The sequence below is a fragment of the Bombyx mandarina genome, chromosome 28 (assembly GCF_030267445.1).
Source record: "Bombyx mandarina strain Sakado chromosome 28, ASM3026744v2".
NCBI lineage: Eukaryota > Metazoa > Arthropoda > Insecta > Lepidoptera > Bombycidae > Bombyx > Bombyx mandarina.
The window spans coordinates 443,793-471,252 of record NC_143233.1 but is presented as its reverse complement, the minus strand read 5'-3'; the positions used below and the strand labels follow the sequence as shown (position 1 = coordinate 471,252).

Below are 27,460 nucleotides of genomic sequence, written 5' to 3'. Positions count from 1 at the left end.
TACTTGAGGACTGGGCTGATTAACACGAAACTAAGATGGACTGCATTCGGTTTAACCAATTAAAATTTAATTTTACTTTAAATAGTTACTTTTTTAAACAAGGCTACGCTTTTATAATAATTATTTATTTATTAACCTTTATTAACCTTTTATCAAAAATGATTTTCGCAGGCTCTCACAAGCTCTAAGTCTACCCGTGATTATGAAACTGAAGAATTGTGAAACTGATGGCAAGAGCCCCTTAAGTAATAGTGTGTGTAACGTATAACAGATGGCCGTGAAAGATTAAAATAATTGGTAATTATTATATTTACGTTCATATGGCTACAGCTAGGTGGCGCGCCTTGGGAGGGAACACGCAACCTGCAGATCACCCGATCCTGTAGACCGAATGGTAAACAGTCGACGTTACCCTAAACACGTCATTGCGGATCCTCCAGATCCATTAACGGTGCTTTTAGGTACCACAATCACTGGTCACCGTTCTCGTCGAACTCATCGCTTACGACGAAAGACTCGGCGAGTAACTAACCCTCAGACACAGCCCACTGAGTTTCCCGCCGGATCTTCTAAGTTTGGTCGCGTTTCCGATCCGGTGCTAGATTCAACGAAGCACTGCTCTTGCTAGGGCCAGTGTTAGCATCACCTCCGGTTTGAGCCCCGAGTGCTCAACTACACGCTAGGGTAACGCTGATATAGCCTGTCAAGTCTATCAGCATAGGTAGGAGAAAAAAAACTGCAGATACATAGGTGGCGAACCGGCAAACGCAAGCTTTGCACTCTCGTGAGTACTCCAGGGCTGCAACCACCACTTTAAGGGACGCAATCAACAGGCCGTTATGATTGCTCCACAGCGCAGCGATGTCCAAACCCAAAACTCATTTGCAGTTAAACTTTATTCGTGCACTTCTCAGTTCCCCTTCTTTTTTTTTATGATGGAAAGATTACTGGTGGCCCGAAGGCCTTTCTAGTTTCGCCAGGATAGGTGGGCGAGCAAAGGCTCAGCCAGGAGGGGTGGGATTTGGTAACAACTGCCCGACCAAAGGTGACCTAACAACTCAAGAGCAATTGCTTCGCGAATGAATCTACTACCGGATCGGAATCGGGACCCGCTGAGAAAACCCGTTGAGAAACTCAGCGGGCTGACGGTTAGGTAATTCCCCTTCTACTGCACATTAGTAAGCCCTAAGCATAATTACTAGCGTATTATCATAATATATCTAGCAATTGGAGCCGGAATTCATCTCATTTTGTTACAGACATTATTTTTTATTGCAATAATGCACTGTTAACGTTTGAACAACTATGGAGTCTATAACTAAATCACCCGAACAGAAATTAGAAAACACTTTGCGAGAAGTGCTGTTATTTATGAATAACAACGAGACCCTGTGTTTGTTTATACCTTTCTATTTCCGATTGAATCGACGTACACATAAATTGTTCTGAATAAGGAATCGTGCACAACGTTTGATTCTATAAACCTCTTCAAGTGGATACGATTATTACTGGTGATTATTAAAATCGATTCCTAATTGGATCTGATCTTAGTTAAGAAATACCTAAAAAAATACTAAAATAGGTATAGGACCCAAATACGAACACAATATATTCAAATATACCCGAACACAATTTAATAGGAGTGCGATCTCCCTTTATTTGAATTGAGTCATCCATATTTGTAGTTATTGCATTAGTTATTGCCATTAATAAAGGTCCGATTTCGAAATTCTTTAGCGAGACAGAGCGAACTATCCGTTCTCATATAAAAATTCATTCATGATTTTGATTGCGTAGTGCAGCGATCGGGGAACCGGGGTAAATTACCCCAAATGGAGTAAAATGAATATTTGTGAGGGAAAAATGAAACTTTTGTAAAAAGTAGGTATATATTGAAATGAAACTTCTTTAGAATCGTTGTGATTTCCAACTCGATGAAACGAAATGAAACGAAACGAAACGAAAAAATAAGTCCATAGAGACACAAACATATAAATGTATAGAATTCAGCCGGCGAGAGAATGAGATAGACCACATTATTTGGAAATTATTTTATTGTAGGCATCGTGTGCCGCGATTGGCTTGCCGTTATGTATATAATTAAAAAAGTTCCCCGAAAGCTGGCGTAGTGGCTAGCACACTATCTCTTCCCGTGGGTGTCTCGTCAAAGGAGACTAAGTGATTTACCGGAGAATAGGCAGCAAGGTGTGAGGCGATTTGTGAGCCCGCACTTTTCCACGATCTTGCTTATCCCGACCTCATGTCTCAAAGCAGTGGCTTTGTGATGTCTATGGGCTACAGCAAACACTGTACACTAGGTGGACCCACATGAGTCGAATCATTGTATTCGATCAATGATTGTTTATCTCTCATTTCAGAATACCGCTCCAAATACAAAACTTGCAAAATACGAGATTGTTCATTGTATGTATGGTGTACAAGTGATTGTTAATTGTCATGTCAGTTTTTCCCATAGCTGTCTCCCATGATACAATGTGTTGTTGTAAGAACATAAGGAAATTCTCTTTCTGAGGTCACTCAGTAGCTTATAAAATATAAAATGTTTTTTTTTTTATTGGTTCGATGAGTGAACGAGCTCACAGCCCACCTCGTGTTAAGTGGTTACTGGAGCCCATAGACATCTACAACGTAAATGCGCCACCCACCTTGAGATATAAGTTCTAAGGTCTTAGTATAGTTACAACGGCTGCCCCACCCTTCAAACCGAAACGCATTACTGCTTCACGGCAGAAATAGGCGGGATGGTGGTACCTACCCGTGCGAACTCAAGAGGTCTAACACCAATAAAAGTTATACATTTATATTGGTAATCATTAAATTTTATTGTCCTTTTTGAACTCTGGAATGAAACGTAAAAATCATTGATTACACTACTTGGATCCAATTTCAACGTAAAAGAAATTCCCATACATTTCGTTACATAAATCATGTTTAAATACAATTAGTATTCGCTAAAAAAAAGTAAAAAAAACCTGTTAATTTCTACAAACGCTCTTCCAACGTGTTCAGAATATAAGTTAGCGTTCAATTTACCAGCTTTCCCTTACGTAACTTTATGTAAATAGCCCGTGAATCTTTGTTTGTTCTCGCCACGCCCAGCCCCGGCCGAGAGTGAGTTTTTGCTTATATCAGCTACTAATTTACTACAAAAAAAATATGCTATTTTACAGGGAAACGTTTTGAGTTATATTATAACTAGCGGCCCGCTCCGGCTCCGCTCGGGTCTTTAACAAAAATTTCAACGATATTTGACGTTGTTTTATCTATATCTATACTAATATTATAAAGAGGAAAGATTTGTTTGTTTGTTTGTTTCGAATAGGCTCCGAAACTACTGGACCGATTTGAAAAATTCTTTTTCCATTAGAAGCCGACATTGTCCCTGATGAACATAGGCTACTTTTTTTTAATTTTTTTTTTTTTTTTTTTGGTTTCATGTGTGTTTTAATGTTTCCGAAGCGAAGCGAGGGCGGGTCGCTAGTTTTTTAAATAAAGGAACACTTATTGCGGCATAACTACAATGGTAAGACATATGCTGTCGCGATACTTTTTGTAATTAACAATGTGTTCTACAAAGTCGTAGTACATTATTTTATTCTATCATCAATAGTTTTCGCAGGGCACGCGATGTTTTTTTTTTTTTTATTGCCTTTGTAGGCAGACGAGCATATGGCCCACCTGATGGTGAGTGGTTACCGTCGCCCATGGACTTCAGCAATGCCAGGGGCAGAGCCAAGCCGCTGCCTACCGCTTAATACTCTCCACAAGCCTCGTTTGAAGAAGGACATGTCATAGCGCTCGGGAAACACTGTGGAGGGGAGCTCATTCCATAGCCGGATGGTACGTGGCAAAAAAGACCTCTGGAAACGCACTGTGGATGACCGCAGTGGCTCCAGGTAGTATGGATGAACTCTACTCCGGTGGCGGGCGGTGCGATGGTAAAAACGAGACGTTGGTATCATCTCGAACAATTTCTCAGAGCACTCCCCATGGAACATGCGGTACAACATACAAAGGGAACCGAAGTCCCTCCGCAGACCCAGAGGCTCCAAATGTAAGAATGTAAAGAATATTTTAGGTATTTTTTTTACACCTTGGGTTACATTATTGGAGATTTGGTAAAGATCCCTAATTTTTTTTAAAAAAGATTATAACCTATGTCACTCGGGCATGGTGTAGCTTCCAAACAGTGAAAGAATTCAAATTCAAAAAGTTCAAATCGGTACAGTAGTTTCGGAACCTATTCAACAAACAAACAAACAAATCTTTCCTCTTTATAATATTAGTATAGATGAATTAGAGGAAAACAATACATTGCGAGACGGGCCGTATACTAGCGGGCTTCAATGCCCTTTTTTTCCCTACCTATTCTAGTGACCTCGAGGGGTCATACTAGGTTTACCGGGCGAAGCAAAGCCTATAAAATATTCGAAAAACCACTAATGAATGCTATTACTACTAATTGTGTCTTTTACAGATCAATATGCCAATAAAAACCTAACGAAGTCGCAATCTGATTCATACAGTGGTTTTTAATTCCGTTCGGTTTAATTTTCACGATTTTTCTTTCTTAAACGCTGACATTTTCCCGCTTTTTCGGACGCGGGTGGCGGTAGTGATGTGGTATCTGTGGTCTGTGGCAGCCACAGTAAATGAGGCGGGCTGTGAGCTCACCTGTGATCCAATAAAGAATACTTCTAGACTGTATTACTGACAACGAAAACAGATGAAAATAATATAATGACAAATAAAAAACGCTAATTACTTACTACTTTTTTATTACGTAATACGAACTACTTTTGTAGTTTTCATTATTATTTCTACGACTCACGAAAACCGATTAACTAAGTATACTAAGAACTATAGGTACTAACTGAGAGTGCTAAGAATACAAAAATACTAAAAACGCTTCTAGTGCTTTTTTTCTACCTCATCATCATCAACAGCCCACAGTCGTCCACTGCTGGATATAGGCCTCTCCCAATCCACACCACTGAGCCCGGTCTGCGGCTCTCCTCATCCACTTCTTGCCGGCCACCCTGCGGAGGTCATCGCACCACCTATCCAGGGGACGTCCCACGTTACATTTTTCTACCTAATCGTTCCAATTCCAACTTCACATTGACCGGTAGATAAGCTCACGGGCTCAATCTGAGAGAACTGCTAACACTAGCCCTAGAAAGAGCAGCGCTTCGCTGAATCTACCACTGGATCGGAACCGCGACCCACTGAGAAGATATCCGGCAAGAAACTCAATGGGTTGTCTATAGGCTAGTTCGCACATCGAACTCTTCATCGGAGTCGACGAGTTTGACGAGGACGGTGACCGGTGCTTGAAGAACCCAAAAGAACCGAGACTGGAGTTCTAGCGTTCTGAAATTCGGTCGTTCAGTGATCAGCCCGTTTCAAATTCAAATTTATCATGGTTGACGATCAAACGGATCTCGTTCCATACTTCGCGACCGTGAACTAATCAAAGTATTTCGATACTAATCTATACTAATATTATAAAGAGGAAAGATTTGTTGCATAAATAAACCTAGATGTGACATTCGTGGTTTGTGTATATCGTATATCCTACCTATTCTAGTAACCTCGAGGCGTTTTAATAGATTGGTTATAGGGGAGCTCACGAGGCTCTAACCTGACGAATATCGAAAACATTATATACATATGTACGTATCAAAGAGTTTTGTCATCGTTCAATATAGTGTGTATTCCGATATATAACATACAACGATGATTAATATCTAAAACATCTGTGTATGCTTTATGATTAATATTTTATTTTGAATTAAAATGTTCGTTAATTTATTCAATGTTTAACATCAAACGCGAAAGTGCTTTTAGATTAAAACAAAAGACATAGCAAATAAAAAACTCGGTTTGTGTGTATAATAATATATTACTAAAGTTTTTTAGTTCAATTGAAAAAGGTTATAATATATAGTTGTTTACGTTTCTTTATCTATTAACATGATGTTATTTAAATCTACGAATAAATAATAAGATTTAAATTTTAAATGGTATCGAATCACTATTCGTTTCAGTGTTGATCTGCGAATGACGTATTTCAGCTTGTGCAGTCAATACCTTAAATAACACTTCGTTGAAATTGTTAACGAAGTGTGTAATATGAAATCGAGTATTGAAATATGTTATTGAGAATTAAACGCTCTTTTTATTTCACTACAACGCGGTTATTTACTAGTAATAGCGGCGTAACACGTTATTACCTACACCGCGTGCAAAACAACGTCATTGCAAATTTCACGGTCAAGTTTTTTATTCGTCGTTAGCACTTTCAAATGCAGCAAGATTGTTTTGTTAAATCAAATAATAAACAAGGAAACAACAGTTTATCTCATATGATACCAAAAATTTTAGATTGGGTTGTTTGTAATTATTTCCCTTTGCGTGTTCGGATACCGAAATATGTAGTTAAAAAAGTGAGTGGTTTTTTTTTAATTCTAGCGGGAAATTATTTTTTGTTCACAAATAATAAAATGTCTAATTTGGTTTCTTAAAAATCAGAACATATTTAAGTGTGTATATGGAGTATTTGTAAAGACGTGTATCAATAATTAGCGTGAAACGCGTAAAAGGGAAAAGTGAAAATAATTTAGTGATTTTTGTGTTCAACCACTATAACATTTAGGTCAGCGGTTAATGTAGTTATCAATTAGGACTGTGATACCTTTTACTTATCATCCCGCACGTAAGACTCCAGCGAAGGTGAATATTAGTCTACTCATTTGTATTCATTCATTTATCCACTCTCACTCCACGATGTTCCAACTCAAGGGTTCAAGTTAAGCAGAGGAATTTTCTAAAATACACCTTAACACATTCATTTTGTGCCGCATTTTTGTTTACTAGGTTTTGAGAGGTTGATTTGTTTTAGCACAAATGGCACAATGCGGGGATACAGCAATTCAATAAATAGCTTGGTATTGTGTGCTTGAAAGCGCGGGACGCAAGCCGCTCTAGCTAAATATTTCCTCTAATAGTAAACTAAAAGCCAGGCAATAAGTAGATACCATCGTTATGAAGTCGTTCGACAAATTTACTTTTTATACTAGCTTCGTAATTGGAAAATAAGATTATATAAATTTTATATGCTTATATTAAAAAACGGATGTAGGTCTTGGTATATGGTATAATAGTCCGTGGTATTGCGTTGACCAGCATTTTAAGATTAAACCTATTAAATCTAGATATTAATAATGTTAGAAGAGAATAAGTATTAAGTGTGTAAAAAAAGTAGAGAAAGAGAGACAGAGAGAGAAAGAGAGAGTTGTCTCTTTCTGTTCTCTGTTTTGAAGTCTTGTTTTTTTTTATTTTTTTATTGCTTAGATGGATGGACGAGCTCACAGCCCCCCTGATGTTAATTGGTTACTGGAGCCCATAGACATCTACAACGTAAATGCGCCACCCACCTCGAGATATAAGTTCTAAGGTCTCAGTATAGTCACAACGGCTACCCCACCCTTCGAACCGAAACGCATTACTGCTCACGGCGGAAATAGGCAGGGTGGTGGTACCTACCCGTGCGGACTCCCAAGAGGTCCTACCACCAGTTAGAGAGAGTTTTGCATTCAATCTGCTTTTTATTTCCTCGTGTTTGCCGCTTACCGCGTCATTAATTTTGTAAAAACACTAGGTAGATTACATTCAGAAAAAAACTGAAAACATAGTGATGGGCAGCGATAAATACGCGGGCTGCTTCTAAATTTTGTTTTATTATTAACATTTTGAAAAAAGAGACTCAATAATTCTAAAATGTTTTTACGAAGTTGGAGCTCGTCAAAGAAAACAGAAGAGAAAATTGTACTCGACTGCTTATTTTGTCTAAGCCTATTTATCTTATTATATTAGTCAATTGTGCCTATTTATAATCATACATAGTTTCTATGTATTTTAGTTTCTATTAATAACGTCATATTTCGAAACAAATGGTCCAAATTAATGTTCACTACAAAAAGCGACAGGTTTCACTCGGAAAGTTAAGTTCATAACCTGTTATTAATATTTTCGATTAAATTCTAATTTATAAGATATTCGTGTTCTAATGATAGTCGTTTTATTCAGAACACAAAAATGTATTTTGTATTTTGAAAACAAATATTAGCACTTACCGTTTTTTTTTACAATCCTTTAAATTCCAGAAGTAAACAAACTCAAAAAATCCTAAAATTCCACTCAGAAACCTGTTTACGTGTTAAGAAATATTTACAACACTACATACCAAACTTACGATATTATATTAAAATCGAAAACATCACTGTAATAATATACTATATTGACGCTACATAAATTAACTAAAGGTCTTTTTTTAAATTAAAACACTAAAGTTCGATTTTTATCACGAGACACAAGTACGCCCTCTCTCGGTATAGACAAGACTAACTTTAAGCAATCGAATATTTACAATCTACATTCACTGGCTCGCTGTAGATCACATTAAACGGCCAACAGTAAAACAGGCTCGTCAAGTTCAAAAAACAAGCATTCAAGCAACTATCTTTTAACGTAGTATAATAATCAAGTTTATGTGCATTAAATACGAATTTCTATTTTATGTGCGCCTCATACGATTTAAATTTCTGTAATTTGATTTCGTTTTCTCGTAAAAGGCAATTAATTATTTGCTTCACGACATTGAAACATAACCCTTATTTTAAGTTCAATTTGCTGTTACGGTGTATTATAAACTCTAGTTGTAAATCACATTAAAACAGAGTTGATCACCTTTGTAGAAATGTGGCCTCACGACAAGGAACCTGTTTTGAATTCTTGATTCTCATCGAATGCTGTGACGTAATAGTTTTGTAAAACATTAATTTTTGAACGTTTAAACATTACAATATTAATATTTGTTTATTGTGAAACATTTTTATGGTTATATATGGTATAGTATATGATTTTTTGCCTTGTACCCGAATTCAACTAAACTACTCAACGAGGTTTCTTATGATCAGCGCCATCTGTAATTAGGTTGTGTAAGAGCACCGATCGGCGAGTCAAACTCTATATCTAATATTTTTATTGCATAAACTGATGTAATAACTCATGGTTCACCTGGTGATAAGTGGAAGTCTCAATTGGATAACGGCTGTCCCATCTCGTAAGCCGAAATGCATGACTATTCCGCGAAAGATATAAGCAGGATGGCGGTTTCTACTCATTCGGGCTATGAAGTAAATATATATTCTAAATTCAGTAATACATAACATTATATACTTATATAAATTGTACCGAACTTATGGTGACCTCCTAGTTAGGCCGACAGACGCACGTGACTTCCCACCAGTGACTCAGACATTAACATGCAGGCACAAAAATACTATAAAGAATAACTGCATAGGGTTCCGGACAATACATTGAATTCACATCAATCGACCCTTAAATATCTCCTTAATTTTCTCATGTGTAAGAAGTACCGGAATTACGTAGGAAACTAGATACTTGCTTGGAGGGACCATTTTCACTAATAACTTAGCACCATGATGGGATCCGTTAAGTTGTTATCAGGTTCCAATCCGATCTGAATGTTCTTAAAGACATGGTTTAAAAAAACACTACAAAGTCTGGCGGCTAAGCTTTATAGAAATAAGATATTTGACAGAGGACATTTTCACGATAAGCTCTCTTAAATACAAGTTCCGATCTATAACATTCAGACCGTCGGTCTAACGAGCAACTTCACCCGCTCGGTGGAAGATCTTCCCTTTGTCACTACACATACGAAAGTTCTAGAAATTACTAATGACGCGATACAGTAAAATTGAATATTGACTGACTCATGGCTTACCTAAAACACCACCTCAGACCATGATCCGTCGAGAGCAACGCATGTTTGCTTCGCTTCAGAAACGGGCAGGCGACACCCATGCGGGCTCACAGTGTTGCACCAGTTCTATGGTGAGGACATTTACAAGATTACATCCTGAGCATGGTGGCCACAGTTCTACCAACTGTGATAGCTTTTTTGTCCTACCTACGCTGATAGCCTTGAGAGGCTATTTCAGCTTCACCCTGACGTGTGTAGATGAGGTCACGGGGCTCAAGCCGGAGTGTTGCTAACACTGACCCTAGCAAGAGCAGTGCTTCGCAGAATCTACCACCGGATCGGAATCGCGACCCACTGAGAAGATCCGACGAGAAACTCAATGGGCTGTGTCTATGGTTTAATTCGCTCGTCGAGCACTTCGTCGCAAGCGACGGGTTCGACGAGGACGGTGACTGGTGCTTGTGGCGCCTAAAAGCACCGTTAGTGGATCTGGAGGATCCGTAATGACGTGTTTTGGGCGACGTCGACGGTTTACCATTCGGTCTACAGGATCGGGTATGTAGTTTTCAGCGGCCACGATAAGAGGGTTCTCATGTCGTGCCGCCTTTGCGAACTTTATGTGATAGCATCTGACACTGTTTGCATTCAAACGTCACTTCACTTAGTTTCACTTTAGTCTTGGCTGGCCCGTGACATTACTGACTTCCGTGAGGAACGGCAACCATTATAAAAAAATTGCTATATATTTATTGGCAAAAGTAAATAATTAAATCAATTGAGCACTTCTATTTCAGAAATCGTATGCTAATCTTTATCAGTATCTTAGAATTGGATCACACTTGATGCGTGAAGTCGATGCTCCCCCGATCTGATGCACCATTAATTAATTAATGATTAATTAATATATTTATTATGTATCATATATTATATCTTAATATATTTTTTAAATATAGTTAGTGAGGCTTCGAACACGCTTACAATCGGTTTACTAAATTAAACATGAATTTGTGAGGAAGAAAAAACTCAAATAAAAAACATAACACAGAGTCATGCTCAATATAATTATTTAACATAAAATTTCACGGTTTGCAAAAAACACAATTTTGAGATCATTTCATAATTAAATTATACGTCAATTTTAAAAACAATGATTACATCTTCATACAATGTTTACAGTTATATAGAGTTTATTTGTATAATTTAGTTTCCAGGTTCAACAAAAACATAGAAAACAAACACAAAAATAATTTCTCGTGATTTTATAATGCGGACAAGAGTCGCTACTTATAATGCGATTTAAGATCAGTGTGCTTAGTGTGAGGTTTTTAACGTTCTCGATAGCGTAAAAGTTAACTCAAATTTGTATGGAGTTGGAACAGCGCCCTTAGCGGCAATCATAATAAAGCACAAAGAACAGGGCGGGCTCTCGGCTAACTTCCGTCTTGTAACTACGGTCAGCAGAAAAACTTTAAAAGAGATCAGCGCCATTTTTTTTAGACAATTTTAAATGAGTGTCATAATTCCGGCGTCTAGTCTATTGGGCGTCAGGACACGACTCACAGCGAAGAACTGAACGATTTTAATTAAAATACAAAATATAATTTATCAGTTTATAAATGGTTTATATTTTGTATCTTGTAAATAATTACTACTAGTAGCCCTTGGCGCAGCAACCCAAATTGGATCTTGTTCTCCGATACCAAGAGACGCCAGTCCTTAAGGTCCTGCGCTGTGTCCTGCCACCGGGTAGCTTAGAATTTCCGTAAAAAAATATTAATACACGGCAATTCAAAGTTACAAGTTTTCTTAAATTACGTTTTATTATAATATACCAAAGATGAGAAATTTCATTTATCATTTCTTTTTTGTACACTGTACCAAGTTCCAGTTGTGACGTCACAACATGGCGCTAAGCCGGTCCTGTTCTTATTCTAATATTTCCAATCACGTAATACCATAATTTCAAATAAAATTCATTATAAAACCTAGCTTAAAACCAGACTCAGATCTTAAAACAAAATCTAATTACATATTAATTATAAGTGTACGTAGGTCGAATATTTAAAATACAAATTTAATCCCTTAACTAAACACAGCATTACATTTCTTTTTGGGCATTAACAACTAGGACCAGCACACCTCTATATGTAAATTAGGAAAAGAGTTTGATTATATCTAACCGATAGAATAAGTAACCCGACTCATTTTTCAAAGGCTTAAGGAATACTTCATTGTTGATGACGTCACTTGAGGCCAACAGATGATCGTGCACGGACGCTCAACATTTAGCCACATATGACAATTAATTTGATTTAAAAAAATATTACAATTATTATGTAATCTATTTAATATTTAATAACAATATGAATTAACGATGAATAGTTAATTTATTTATTTATTACACTTCATATTGGTGGACTTAGTGCCTAAAGCATTCTCTAGCAGTTAGATTTAATATAATCAAGAATGTATTCACTTTATAAATTGTGTTTATTGGTGTCAGGTCGCTACTATATATCTAAGAACTATAACTAACTTATTTAATTGTATTAATTCATTTTCATACACACATAAGATAATATAGTGTTATTTTTTAATTAAGTTTCTGATAACTATTATAAAATAGGTACCTGCAATAATTTGAACACAAAACTATTTAACAATATGTTTTTCCAAAAAGTATAAATATATAAGACTAGATTAATATTTTTGAACGTATTTATTGTACAACGTGTTTTTATATCAATTTTTAATTTAGTTTTAATTTACTAAAATATCTAAGGACGTAGTCAAAATAAATTATAATAATACTTTTAGCACTTTCGATTCTCTCCGAAGCTAACTTTTTTTTTAAATATATGTTCCTATATATTTTAACTGAAGTCTTTCATAATTTCTCGCGTTAAATGAGAGATATGAATACTGTCACGTCGATCGTCTTATCTTTCAGGTTAGGATTATTCACATAGCTCCAACAGTTTTTTTTATTGCCTTTGTAGGCAGACGAGCATACGGTCCACCTGATGGTAAGTGGTCACCGTCGCTAAGGACGTCAGCAATGCCTACCATTAAGTACTCTCCGCAAGCCTCGTTTGAAGAAGGATATCTCATAGCGCTCGGGAAACACCGTGGAGGGGAGCTCATTCCAAAGACGGATGGTGTGTGGCAAAAAAGATATTTCATCATTCTTTTTACAGGTGGTAGGACCTCTTGTGAGTCCGCACGGGTAGGTATCACCACCCTGTTTAGTTCTGCCGTGAAGCAGTAATGCTGCCCTTCAAACTGTACTGAGATCTTAGAAGTTATATCTCAAGGTGGGCGGCGCATTTACGTATGAACACGAGGTGGGCTGTGAGCTCGTGGAGCCGGCGGTGCGGAGCCGGCGGTGCGGAGTCGGCTCAGTCGTGCTTGGGCCAGCTGTCGCGCACGAGGCGCCAGTCCACGGCGCGGAAGTACGGGTGCCGGTGCAGCTCGCGCGCGCCGCCCGCGCCCAGCCGCGCCGCCGGCTCGAACGTCAGCAGCTGCAACACGACACGACGTCTTTGTGGTAGTAGTAGTTTTATTTTTCCAAATGGAAAGACAAAGGTATCGCACCATACAACCTAATCTTTTATATATGTATTTTTTTTATGAAATATGATATTATGAAATGAAATGAAGCTGATTAATTTAGAAACATGGCATGGCATGACAATGAAATGAAGAATTTGAGACATTAATCGACTGGGATGAAATTAAATGAAATGTGATGAAATATAATTAATCTCAATAAAATGGTGGTCGTTTACTAAGATTTTTCAGTGGACTTTTTGGAGGATCCCGAAAAGCTACGTCCAACAGCTTTGTTTCATTTTCCCATATTTGTGTACTTTCACAGATACTAAACAGTTAATAAACTACCGTTATTACACATCTAAACCTGACGAAACACTAAATAGAGAAAATAAAACAAATCGCACAACTTGACACCTCGCGTTACCGCCAAAAAGTCAGAACCCGTCTTTTTGGAACGAAGATACTTAACCCTTTGACTGCCGTTTAAAAGTTTGGAAACACTACGGTAATTTAAATAAAAATGTTATTAAAATACATTATATCTGATTGAACTATTACATTATTGTGTAGTGAAATATATTTAGTGCATAAATAATAACATAAAATACTTCTCATAAAAAATTTGCCTCCTCAAAATTCCTTCATTTTTTAAAATAATTAACTTCCATAACAACGTGTTTATTTAGAGATTTATTACGATAATATGTTTTAGTCAACTGAAAATCGAATGTTTCTAAACTTTTGAACGGTAGTGTACAAATACTCTCTGTGTATACGTGTGTGTTGTCGTTACGTACTTGAGTCAATAACGATTCCTCTTCCACTGTCAGCTCCTCGGGCAGCTGTAATATAGTGTGCGATGTGAACACAGTCTTGTGGTGAACAGAAAGAGGCTGAAATAAATAAAAATACAATACAGTATAGAATAAAACAATGATATATTTAGAACAGATAAAACGTAGGTTTCTGAATAGTTTTATCATTTCGACAAATGTTGCATTAAATTTTTTAAGTCATCGTGGCTTAAAGGATAAGGCGTTCAGTGCTCTCGTATCGAGCAATACAAGTGTGCCGGTGTTCGAATCCCCCAGGCGGGTACTAATTTTCCTAATGAAATACGTACTTATCAAATGTTCACAATTGATTACCACGATGCAGGAGTAGCATCGTGTAATAAAAATTAAACCCGCAAAATTATAATTTGCGTAATTAAAGATATGAGTGGATGAAGGAGATGAGTACCATTTTTAAGATTTTTGAGCTTTTAAATCGAATGAAGGTATTATGTGCCTAGAAACCATATTAGATTTTAAAACTCTGGGTTTAAAGGTTATTTGTACAAATCGCATGTGATGGGGTTACGTACGAAAAAGTACAAGTAACAAAAGTTTATTGCCTGTTTTCTTGAAATTAACAATTTGTATCATATCCCCTTCATCCACTCACGTCTTCAATTACTGGTGGTAGAACGTCGTGTGAGTCTGCACGAGTAGGTATCGCCGCCCTGCCTATCTTTGCGTGAAGCAGTAATGCGTTTCGGTTAAAGGGTGGGACAGCTGCTGTTCTGTAAAAACTGAGACATTAGAATTCATGTCTCGATGTGGGTTGTTGATGTCTATGGGCTCCGGTAACCAGGTGGTCCGTGTAAGCAACGTGTCGGCGCGGCACTCACGTATCCGCAGATGAGCTGGTAGAGCAGCGCGCCCAGGCTCCAGTAGTCGGCGGTCGGCGCGGGCGCCTGCCAGCCGCGGCACTCCGGCGCCACGTGCAGCGCGCCCGGTGCGTGCCGCGCGCCGCCCCGCCACGCCCCGTCCCGCCCCGCCCCGCCGCGACACGCGAAGTACGTGAGCAGCGCCTGCCCGCGCGCGCCCAGCAGCACGTTGGCGGGGCCCAAATCGCTGCACGCACCAGCACCTTATAACTTTTTTTGTTGCTAAATGCAACTGTAATCGGTTTACACCGAAATTTTCTATGAAATAGTTCAGGGGTCACAAAATATGAAATTGTTAAAATTATATGTATTTAGATTTAATGTTTTAGTTAGTATTTTTAGATATAATCGATATATTGTAATAGTCTTGAAGTAAACACTCAATGTTGTGTGCCAAATGCAGATGTGAGGTAGACGTTCTAAGCCCGAGTGCATTCTCGTTGGCACAGCTAGGACACCACAAGATTATGAAGTTTCATATAAATTTGTGACACTTGCTACTCTTGCGCTCTACCGTTCTCCGGGATAGACGAGACATAAACCATATTACAGTAAGAAAGTTGCGATAAACAGTCCCAAAATTAAAACTACGTGAAAAAATAAATCCTACTAAGCTGATGGTCTTGAAAGGCCATTTCAGCGTAGCCCTAACAAGTAGGTGAGCTCACGGAGCTCAAACCTAACAAGTGTAAGTAAAAAACTTAAGCTAAGCTAAATTACAGCGTTATTTTAAATAATTCAATTTCCATGTAGGAGCAATGTAACGCAAAGGCAGACCGACCGGGCACCCACGAAAGCGCGTGTGCTGTACATTGCTTGCTAATAAAAACGCTTTAACATAGAATAGCTTTTTGTATTGTTTCGATTTTCCTGTTGGGGATCCCTAGCTCTGCGTATCTGGACAATGCATCGTCCAGTGCACTAGCAGTACTGCGGTGCCTGTGTAGAGAGCAGGTACCCACACGCACACCACGCCGGCCGCGTGCAGACTCTCCAGCGCGGTCACCAGCTCCGCGGCCCAGCGCCGCACCGCGCCCGGCGGCACCGCGTCCCGGTACCGCACGCGCGGCTCCAACTATATATATATTTGTTTCCCACATTCATTACAAAATATGTGAATATCAAAACGAAAAAGTTATAACACCTAAAAGTTGTGTTCCTGTTAGTGTGTAACACTGTCTATCAGTTGTCCAGAAGAGATTACTTCGAACGACAAGACGAACATTCTAATCTTAATTTAAATTATCAGTTAAATTATTTTGTAAAGGACACAAGAATATTCCAATTATAATGCAAAAAATAATAATCATAAGGCATTTTTGTTAGAAATGAAATTTAGTTATAAACAAATATTGTATTATACAATATAGGATGCGCTCACCCCGGTGCCGGCGGCGGCGGTGTGCTCGTCCGGGGCAGTTGTCTGCGCGCCGCCGCCCAGCGCCCGGTCCACGGTCAGCAGCAGCTCCTTGGAGTTGTGCAGCAGGTCGCGCACGTCGTCCCCCGGCGCGGCGCGGTCGGCCAGCACGCAGCGCAGGTCGGGCGGGCGCGGCGGCGCGGCGGGCGCGGCGGCGTACCGGCGCACGTACTCGCACAGGCGCTCGCCCGGCGCGTACGTCAGCACCAGGAACAGCGAGTCCTCCGTCTCGATGAGCGCGTGCAGCCGCACCATGTAGGGCGCCGGCCCGGGCAGCACGGGGCGCCGCCACTCCCCCTCCGGCTCGTTGCTCGGCACCTTGTCCAGCACCTGCGACTCAACGAGCTGGCTCACCGGGCCTCATACCTGCTGTCCGCGTCTAGGGGTGTGCGGGATATGTGAGACTCAGCGGTCTGCGAATGATGAGTTCACCTGAGGGCCGACCGACCCAAGGAAAATTTTGGGGGTCCTACCCACTAAAAGACTCCCTTACATTTTTTTTGTCAGAACCCAGGCAGAGTAGAGGAGTCGTTTAGTGTGTCGCATCTTATAACTCGGCAGTTCCGTAAATCCGCGGCCGCCGCAGGAGTTTGGACCCGCCAGCTCAAAAAAAACCTAACGAACTGGAGCCGGCTCTGCACGTGTGAATACATGGTTATCTACTTCGCACATCATTTCACTAAGCGCCACCCCGTAAATAATCGTCGGGCCCGGCCGCCTTGACGCATGAGGTGGAAGTCAAATATGTTTTTTGAACTATTTTAATGTGAATTCTAGACCAAATAATATTTTAGTGCGTTTAAAGTAATTCAAAAGTGGAACAGAAAATAAGTCAACCATTGGCACGGCGGTACCCGCACCTTCATGACGTAGCACGTGTCGGTGCTGGCGTGCAGCACCAGCAGCAGCCGCGGCCGCACCACGCCCAGCAGCACGTACGCGCACAGCTCCGCGCGCGACCCGCTCCGCGCCGTCCCGTCCCGCGCCGCCCCGCCGCGCTCCGCCCCGCCGCGCGCCACTCCACCCGCGACCTGCACAACCGTGAGTTCACTCGACTCAGAAATATATAATTAATTAACTATATATTTATGCATATTGTCACAGGAAACGATATTATGAAATTTCGCTAACAATTTATGAATGAAACACGTTTTAGTTTGAATAGATTATCGCTACGAGTATAGTCACAGTGCTCGACGTTAACTTTACTTAGGGATTTTGAATATAAATCATTAGAATTTTACTAAAATGTGAAGAACAATTCTAATGGAATGTAGAGTAGTGTGTCCTCACGTGCTGTGTGCGCGCGCTGCACAGTCGCTCTGCGTGCGCCAGGTAGGCGTGCGTGCGCTGCCGGACCAGCGCCCGCCGCGCGCCGTCCGCGTCCGCTGCAACACGCGCCGCTGTACCGTCCGCCGTCCACCAGCCCACGCCAATAGAATAGTGCATGCAGGGCTGACACTAGCTCAGTTTAACTAAATAGATAAATCCTCCACATTCCAGAGCCCAGCCCACTGAGTTTCTCGCCGGATCTTCTTAGTGAGCCGCGTTTTCGATCGGGTGGTAGATTCTGCGAAGCACTACTTTTGCTAGCGCCAGTGATAGGAGCACTCCGGCCCCGTGAGCTCACCTACACACGTTAGGATGAAGCTGAAATAGCTTCTCAAGGCTATCATCATAGGTAGGAAAAAAAACCAGAGCCCTAATGAATATTGACAGCCCACGCCCCAGATAATATAACAAGTACAAACAAAGGACTTTTTGGCGGGAGGAGTGAAGTTGTGTGATTTGTTTTGAATTTTGTTTATTTAGTTTTTAATAACGGTGGTTTATTAAGTGTTTAGTATCTGTGAAAGTGCATAAATGTGGGAAAATGAAACAAAACTGCTGAACGTAATTTTTAAGTCCACTGAGAAAATCTCAGTAAATAACCACCATTTTACTAAAATCATATTTCATCTCATCTCATTTCATTTAATTTCATGACAATTCATGAAGTTTAAACAAACAAGAAGAAATAAACAAGAAGAAGTACTAGTGTGAACGTTCATTAAATTCGGACTGCACTAGTGTGAGCGTTCATTAAAGTCGGACTGTACTAGTGTGAGCGTTCATTAAATTCGGACTGTACTAGTGTGAGCGTTCATTAAAGTCGGACTGTACTAGTGTGAGCGTTCATTAAAGTCGGACTGTACTAGTGTGAGCGTTCATTAAAGTCGGACTGTACTAGTGTGAGCGTTCATTAAAGTCGGACTGTACTAGTGTGAGCGTTCATTAAAGTCGGACTGTACTAGTGTGAGCGTTCATTAAAGTCGGACTGTACTAGTGTGAGCGTTCATTAAAGTCGGACTGTACTAGTGTGAGTGTTCGTGAGTGGTGTCGCTGAGGTGCTCACAGCGGGCGCCGACGAGTAGCTTCTCGATGCCGGCCTTGTAGTGGTCCAGGGCGCCCGCGTAGTCCCCCGCGTCCTCGCACCGCGCCGCCAAGTTCAGCATGTAGCCCGCCTCGAATATGTAGCTGTCCTCCGTCCTCGTCCCGCGCCCCGCGTGCGAGGGGGACAGGGCACTGTCTGCTACGTAAACACTATCTAATTAGTGAAGCCGGGACTTTTTGGCGGGAACGCAAGAAGTGAAGTTGTGTGAATTTTTTTATTTTGTCTATTTAGTGTTTATTCAGGTTGAAATGTGTAATAACGGTGGTTTATTAACTGTTTAGTATCTGTGAAGGTGCACAAATGTGGGAAAATGCCGCTGGACGTAGCTTCTCGGGATCCTCCAAAAAGTCCACTGAAAAAATCTCAGTAAATGGCCACCATTTTACTGAGGTTATATTTCATCACATATCGTCTCATTTGTAAATTTAATTCGTTTTTAATTATTTATGTTCTGTCGCAATTAGTTTCCTTCGTTTTTTATTATTCATAAACTGTAAAGAATTAAAACTGCGAATTATAAAAATCTTGTTACTTAACGCTGGCTAATGCACAAATCGTGCCGGAGCCAAAAAATCAAAAAAGAAGAAGAATCAGTGAAGCCATTCGAATTTATATAAATACTACTTAGTAATAAATACAAACGCACCAAAAGTCTGCGCGTTCAAAGACAAACTGTCCGAGTCGGTGTTGCCAGTTCTCGTCGTGTGACAATCGTCGATCTTCGATGTGGACGGTTCGTCGAAATTAATCAAATCCGGCAACACGTTCCTCTTGACACTGGACGCCGGCTTGTCTATGGTGAGCTTGGCCAACTCGTCAAAGAGGTCACTGTCTATGCTCTCCAACGAGTCCAGCGAGTCCAAGCTGCCCGTCCGCTTGGAGGCCTCGCTCGAGTCCACCACCTCCACGTCAGCCGCTTCGTAGATCGGTATTTGCGATATAAAATCGGTTTCGTCGCGCGATACTTGTTGAGAAGCCGTCGGATTAACTGGAAAATAAATAAAATTATGAAAAAAATGTGAGCCGTCACGGGAAGCCTGGCAGATGTGAAACATCCACATTATTTTGTAAAAGTAATATGCAGAAAAGAACAGATTGTGATAGGAACTAAATATGTCTTAATGATAAAATAAAATATTACGAAAAAATAATTTGTTTTCAAGTAAAACACAGGTTATGTGTACTGTAGTTAACAACACTGTATACACTACGGAGTATACACTATAGGTATCAGAGCTCAGTGTAGCGAGAGAGATGGCTTAACGCCGGATCGAGTGGGAGAGAATCGCACAGTCGATTGCGCATGCCGTGGCGACGCGTCGCCACGCCAGAAATCGGTTTTACGTGCGGCTATAGATGTTTCACATCAAAAAAAGTTATATTCCAAGCCCCTCTGGCTTTTTGAAGTGATACTTCTTTAGGTTGAGAGTAAAATTTAACTCGCGACAGATTCGTTACGGCTAGAGAGAACAGATACAATTTAGGAAGAGCGAGAGGGAGAAAATAGACAGAGCGTCTCGCAAACCACTCGACCGTGGAGAGAAAGACAAAGCCAGTTAGATCGTTTCTCTTATACACAACATTCCCTATTACAAAAGAAATTTGATTTTTGGATGAAAAATGGAGAAGACCACAATACTTCTTTCACGTGCACCAAGTTGTACGTGTACCACTATTTTATTATGGATATATTCAATTTAGACCTTAGCTTAACGGAATAAGATCGAGCATGCGTTAGTAAGGTTTACTAACTTGAGCCGTTGGGGGTCCTGGCCTCGTCGTCGTCAGTCGGGTACTCCAGCGGCGGCGTCTCCTCTATGGGCAGGTGCAAGGACGACCTTATAGAGTTTATGACTCCCGGCTCAGCGCAGGGCTCTGGGTACCCGGTCTAAAGAATCGTTTGTCGGGTCAATTGCCGTCTTTCTGGGTGTGGCTGACCCACATAGTCACGTGGAGTGTTGTGTGTGCGTTTAAATGTTACCAGCCATATGGACTTTAAATAATTACGAGATTCGTATTAATGTAATTTAACTGGTGTAAGTCGGATAATCGAAATTCGACCTTAATCACAGTCACCTCAAGACTTAAATTCATCTTATTAATATTACATCTCTTTTGTTTTCACAAAAGTCATCTTTATTAAGTTCCATTAATTATTTAAATTACTATATGGATGTACTATACGGTTATTTTCCCAAATAAATAAATAAAAATATTATAAATAAAAAAAATAAAAAAAGTAATAAAAAATCTATATCGAAAAAAAATATTCTATTTCTGATTAAAAGCCTAATTAAACCTTGGTTTGATAGGATTGAAAAAAAAAAAATGTAGTACCGTTTGTCTTTGCTATATAGACAAATTTAATGGCACACATTTCGATTCAAATTATAAAGAGCACCTTGATGAATGTTTGACTGGCTGCAAGTACACTTACCTGAAGGAAATTGACGAAGTCAGTGCTAGTGAACAGCAGTCTGTGCTCCGCGATGAACTCTAACAACGTCTTGATGGTTCTAGCTCTGTCGGTTATCACCTGCCAATGTATTTAAAATTTTTTTAAGGGATTTTATGACTTGCTAACTAAGACCTTTAGGTCATGTCTTATTTTAATTTATATTTTTATGAAAAATGATAACATGAAGTGAAATGAAATGAAATGAAGACGATTAATTTGAGACATTAATCAACTGGATGAAATTAAATGAAATGAGATGATATGGGATGAAATATAATCTTAGTAAAATTGTGGTCATTTACTGAGATTTTTTCAGTGGACTTTTTGTAGGATCCCGAAAAGTTACGTCCAGCGGCTTTGTTTCATTTTCCCACATTTGTGCACTTTCACAGATATTAAACAGTTAATAAACCACCGTTATTACACATTTAAACCTGAAGAAACACTAAATAGACAAAATAAAACAAATCACACAAATTCACTCCTCGCGTTCCCGCCAAAAAGGCTATTTAGATATGTCAGAAGCTATCACAGAATATAAAATTTCGAAGTTATTATTATTATTAATACTTTATTTCTTATAGTAACTTAAAAACCTAACAAACACAACTATCAGACTATCCATTACAATTTTTTCTTTCCAAGTGCCTTTCAACGCTCTTTACAAGTTATGCTTGTATGTATACAATCGAATTAAAATGTCCGGGACCAACAGTTTTTTTTTCCTTTTGTTGGACCACCAAGATACAGTACGTGTTGGACATTTGGAGATTGGGGGGTAGCACTGTATCCATGTCTCAAAGTGGTCAGCGACATTGCAACGTCTATGGACTATTGCAACCATATGAACACTTAATGGTGGTAGGACCTCTTGTGAGTCTGCACGGGTAGGTACCACCGCCCCTGCTGTTTCTGCCGTGAAGCAGTAATGCGTTTCGGTTTGAAGGGTGGGGCAGCCGTTGTAACTATACTGAGACCTTAGAACTTATATCTCAAGGTGTGTGACGCATTTACGTTGTAGATGTCTATGGGCTCCAGTAACAACTTAACACCACCCCGGTCATCGTTCTCGTCGAACCCGTCGCTTGCGACGAAGAGCTCTACGAGTAAATTAACCCACAGACACAGCCCACTGAGTTTCTCGCCGGATCTTCTCAGTGGGTCGCGTTTCCGATTCGGTGGTAGATTCTGCGAAGCACGGCTCTTGCTAGGGTTCGTGTTAGCAACGTCATCAGGTTTGAGCCCCAGCTCACCTACTAGTTAAGGCGACGTTGATATAGCCTCTCAAGACTATCAGCTTTGGTAGGAAAAAACACCTGGTGGGCTGTGAACTCGTCCACCCATCTAAGCAATAAAAAAAGAAAACACTGTAAGGCGGTATACTCACGTCCGGCTGAAACCTCCTGAAGTAGCTGTACCGGGGCAGAGCGGGAAACGTGCCGCGTAAGTGCAGGCCCGCGTGCAGCGACTTCATGCTCTTGTGCAGCCTCTGGATGTCGCTGTAACGTTTCCATACAGATATCGCCGTCACGGCCTCCGGCGATTCTATCGGGAACAGCTGGAACAACCGTTGCAATAACTCGCTCGTGACTAGCTCCCTAGCTCGAGGGAGGCGCAAAATGAACCCAATTTGAATTTGATGCTGGGAGTCCTCAAGCGGTACTTCACGCCTAGACAAAGACTTTTGCTTTATAAAGCACAAGTCCGGCCTCGCGTGGAGTACTACTCCCATCTCTGGGCCGGGGCTCCCAAATACTAGCTTCTTCCATTTGACTCCATACAGAGGAGGGCCGTTCGGATTGTTGATAATCCCATTCTCATGGATCCTTTGGAGCCTCTAGGTCTGCAGAGGGACTTCGGTTCCCTCTGTATTTTATACCGTATGTTCCATGGGGAGTGCTCTGAATAATTTTTTTTTGATTTGATTTCATTTGAATTGTTTGAGATGATCCCTGATCTCCTTTTTATCATCGCACCTCCCGCCATCGGAGGAGACTTCATATTATCTCGAACCGCTGCGTTCATCGACAGTGCGTTTCCCAAAGATCTTTTTTGCCACGTAGCATCCGGCTTTGGAATGAGCTCCCCTCCACGTTGTTTCCCGAGCGCTATGACATATCCTTCTTCAAAGGAGGCTTGTGCAGATTATTAAGCGTTAGGCAGCAGCTTGGCTCTGCCCCTGGCATTGCTGAAGTCCATGGGCGACGGTAACCATTCACCATCAGGTGGGCCGTATGCTCGTCTGCCTACAAGGGCAATAGAAAAAAAATGTCGTGGCTTATTATTTCTTACAAAGGTGAACGGACTCACGACCGATCTTGAGGCGGGAGCCACATCTCAAAATCCCTACAAACCTTCAATTTGCAAGGAACAATTCTGAGTGGCAATACGCAGGGAACTGTGCACCTAGCATTTCTAATGTCCATAAGCGTCTTCAACCACTTCATAGTAAGTGAGACGGTTGCTCGTCTGCCTCTTAGGTGAATTCAAAAGAAAATGAAGACGAGACTGAAGTTTTTTTTCATCTCTAATTAAGTATTAAGGTAAATGGTCAACTGCAGTACCAGTATATTACAAAAACATTTGATTTTATTAATAAACATATGTATTAAAATTCAATTAATAATAATTAATTTGTTTATGAAAATCTATCTGTAATTAATTCTAATATTGAAAAAAAAATTGTAGTTTTTATCACAAATTATTGTCAATTTCTTATCAATTTGTTATAATTAGTTAAAATGCAGGTCATTCGTTTTGATTTATGCCTTCAGCAATGAAACAGGAATAGTTAAGCTGGCTCTGGCTAAAAATTCTTTTCAAGCCTCGTTTGAGTCAGATGTGAGGCAAAATCTGTAAAGAAAATGAAAATCTCTCCTCTGTGGATGATAATAGCAATTTCAGGTAGCTCTTTTAACTAAACTTTTAGCTAAACTTTCCTCAATTGAAAACTAATATGAGGGTAACAATGAATTTTAGCTCAGACCAGTTTAGAACCTGTGCAGAAATAACTAGTACTAGTACATTTGAAAACAACACTATTTTATAATGCAAAATAGTACAAAATGTACATATTTGTTTTTTAAACTATCACCAATTTTAATATGTCATATCACCGATGTTACAAAGAATGGTGAGCACACAATGGGATCTTTATTAATGAGGACAATGCGTCTACCCACTGGGCCAAACAGCCATTCTAGAATGGACACCGTGCTTTTTGATTTCTTCTTATTTTTGCCTGCGATATTCGATCATCGGCATAATCGCATCGCTACATACTAATGCACTTGGTATCTTTTAGGCCATGATGATTCCGAACTTGTAATTTCAAAGATATGTCAGCTCATCTCCAACCAAGATCTAAGAAATAGTCTTTCAAAATTCAACCATATTCACTGATACCTCAAAATTTACATTAAGTCTATGTAGTTTTTCAAAATTCAACCATATTTACTGATACCTCAAAATTTACATTAAGTCTATGTATTTTTTTTCTTAGATTTATTTTATTTTATTGGCTAAATATCAATTAAAATACTATTTACGAACTGATAGCACTAAAATTCATCAATGGCTAATAAAAGGAAATCACTTAACAAGCAGAAGTGAAAATGGTATTCAACTTATTTTCTGCTTATTTATATGTATATAGTTCTCATGTAAAAAAATGGTGCAAAACAAGGAAACTCATCTGAATTGTCCATAAACACAAAAACACAGTGTTCAGAATGTAATGGGTGATAAAATTAAAGTAGGTAAGACCTAAAATAGTTTGAAATGAACTAAACTCAATTCATCTCATTCCAAAAACCTCCTTTGAAAACTCTACTTAACTTGAATGTTGACAATATTATTTGATGAACAAAAGACAAATGTATTAAGATGAAAAGTGTGAGGAGTTTGGCAGTTAAGGGAACTAAGTGGCAGCCAGCACAGAAACACACACCTTTCCTCTCAAATTCCTCAGCTTCAGGTGAGTTAATAAATTTTCGCATTCAAACTTATATTTTAAATGTATATAGGGGCCTTTGGACATATAATTATCCTTGACTAAGATACAACACAAAAAGCCCCTACTGTTATCGATTCTAACAAGTAACAATTTGTTAAATGTATTGCAAACAGCAGATATGGAAATTGCAGTTGCACTGCACTTAGAAAGGCCGAAACCCTAAAATTGGGTGAAAGTATTTTTTACTTTCAATGAAAGTTCACGCACTTTCTTTCGAAATGACAACAATTATATTTAAAAGTAAATATTAATTGTCTTTGGTTGCCGTAATTTAATGTAACTATTACTTACAATAGACATGATCTTATATATAGTGAATCCATTCTTGTGTTTCGATGTTTCATCAACTGAAAACCGGCGAACCCACTTATCCTTCGACATGTTTACAGTTTGTTTTGGTCAACACACAAAACTGTTAAAAGGAGATCATAAAATGCCAATAACTATAGGTAGTCATAGTTATATGAGTTTACTAATCAAGTTTATTCAGTCACTTGACTGATTTAGTTTGTTGTAACAGCCGTTTTACGCTGATACATAGATATTACACATAAATTCACATAATCGCCGAAACATGTATATACACAACATTATATAGAGATGCTGCTACTCGTACCGACGTCGACTGCTCGATAACCGAAGGGTTTTGGGTTTTCACGATTTATTTATTACAGAAATAGATTTTCATTTTTACTGTTTAAAAACTAGTCCTATTAGTTTTTAGTGGCAATATTACTGAAGTTACTGTTGGGGTTTGAATATAAATGTAATGGCAGGCAACACTTGACACATGATTACAGATTTCGAATATTAGAATTATTTTAAATATTTAAAAAATAGATGATTGTATTATCCTAAGAAAAAGTCAGAACTTCTCATCTAGACATGGCAAGAGAAACATGTAATAGTTTTATAAAAAAAATATAAAGATTATAATTTTATAATGGTGTAAAAGTGTTCAAACTTTATGCAATATAATTAAAATGAAGCAGTGTGTTTTTAATTAGCCCCTCATCAACCTACAGAACCCAATCCCCTCAAATTTAACCATCCAACAGTTACAATACTTCTTTTTTTAATTACGTCGAGGCATCTTCCAATCGTAACTCTAACACTGAATCGGAATGCAGCTTCATCACTAAGAAATGCAACTCAGGGGTTACTGTTTTTCCACATATGCACGTACACCCAATTCTATTTGTCAAATTGACTAAACTAGGTCCTAACATACGCAATTTTTGAGATTTGATTACTTGAATAAAAGTACAATACTGAAAATAGTTTCACTTAAGTGCATAAGATCATATTTTTCAAGAAAAAACATTTAAAATGCTTTCTCAATTAACATGCGTTCACATAATTTAAAAGTAAAATATCGATAGGTTTCATTTTAATCCTGTTGTCTACAACACTATCTTTGACAGCAATCTTGTTCCGTATATCACTTTAAATAATTCTGTGACTTCTTTAGCATTTGATCACATTGAACTAAACTACAATTCATAAAACTAAATTTTATTAATGTGAAATTTAGTTGAGAAAATTATAAAAGGAAATGTAATTACATTATTAAATACGCTACTTAAAATCATTATACATTTCTTCATTATACAATAGTTTTAATGACTACACTATTAAATTTAAAATGTACAGCAAATTTTAAATATGTAGAGTATCCTAATTCTACCAGCGGATCGGAATCGCGACCTCAGTGGGTTAAATAGCAGGCAGTACATTGAATTTGGAAATAGATTTAATTAAGTCCCCTAGATGTCGCTAGACAGCTTAATGGAACCGATTATTGCTTTTTTTTCAGTAGATATAGGTACTGTGTACCTATTTACATTTACATTTACAATAGCCTTTTTATGGGGATAACTAGAAATGCCCTTACCAGCAGTCTCAAATATTTTATTAATTAAATTCCTTCATTTCCATACTTTGTCCATATTTCATTATTATTATTTAATTTTAAGAGGATACCAAAGTTCAACAATTCAATGTGTTGAATAAACAGGAATTTATTGTGAAAACTCAAAGAATTAAGTAAGTAGGC

General features: G+C 39.0%; 2 protein-coding genes across 7 annotated transcripts in view; both read right to left on the bottom strand.

Moving 5' to 3' along the window:
- nahoda (DOMON-like domain-containing protein nahoda) overlaps positions 1 to 8,432 on the bottom strand; it is a 70,758-nt gene extending 62,326 nt beyond the window's left edge. For all 5 annotated transcript variants that reach the window (XR_016325544.1, XM_028183554.2, XM_089739040.1 and 2 more), the window contains exon 1: positions 8,160 to 8,432. The gene's annotated coding sequence lies outside the window, so the exon portion shown is untranslated. The remainder of the gene's footprint in view (positions 1 to 8,159) is intronic.
- A 2,424-nt stretch (positions 8,433 to 10,856) lies between these two features.
- LOC114249847 (ribosomal protein S6 kinase-like 1) lies at positions 10,857 to 25,996 on the bottom strand. Of its 2 annotated transcripts, none has more exons than XM_089739132.1 (13): positions 25,696 to 25,996; positions 22,777 to 22,947; positions 21,369 to 21,467; positions 20,684 to 20,819; positions 19,578 to 19,919; positions 18,893 to 19,069; positions 17,791 to 17,885; positions 17,358 to 17,528; positions 16,462 to 16,827; positions 16,043 to 16,155; positions 15,042 to 15,267; positions 14,167 to 14,262; positions 10,857 to 13,335 (listed from the first exon to the last, which is right to left on the bottom strand). In XM_089739132.1, exons 1-13 carry the CDS (start codon positions 25,783 to 25,785, stop codon positions 13,213 to 13,215), a joined length of 2,205 nt encoding a protein of 734 aa, XP_089595258.1. In that variant the 5' UTR covers positions 25,786 to 25,996; the 3' UTR covers positions 10,857 to 13,212. The 2 variants fall into 2 exon arrangements, with proteins under 2 accessions (XP_089595258.1, XP_089595259.1); XM_089739133.1 differs by having other exon boundaries at positions 18,893 to 19,066; positions 25,696 to 25,995.
- Between the last annotated feature and the right edge of the window lie 1,464 nt (positions 25,997 to 27,460).

Excerpts from the sequence above, each read along its gene's own strand:
- LOC114249847 (XM_089739132.1), bottom strand. The coding sequence starts at position 25,785 with ATGTCGAAGGATAAGTGGGTTCGCCGGTTTTCAGTTGATGAAACATCG. Across the intron at positions 17,529-17,790 it reads GCAGCGCGCGCACACAGCAC|GTCGCGGGTGGAGTGGCGCG; the intron begins GTGAGGACACAC and ends ACGGTTGTGCAG. Across the intron at positions 16,156-16,461 it reads CCGCCGCCGCCGGCACCGGG|TTGGAGCCGCGCGTGCGGTA; the intron begins GTGAGCGCATCC and ends ATATATATATAG.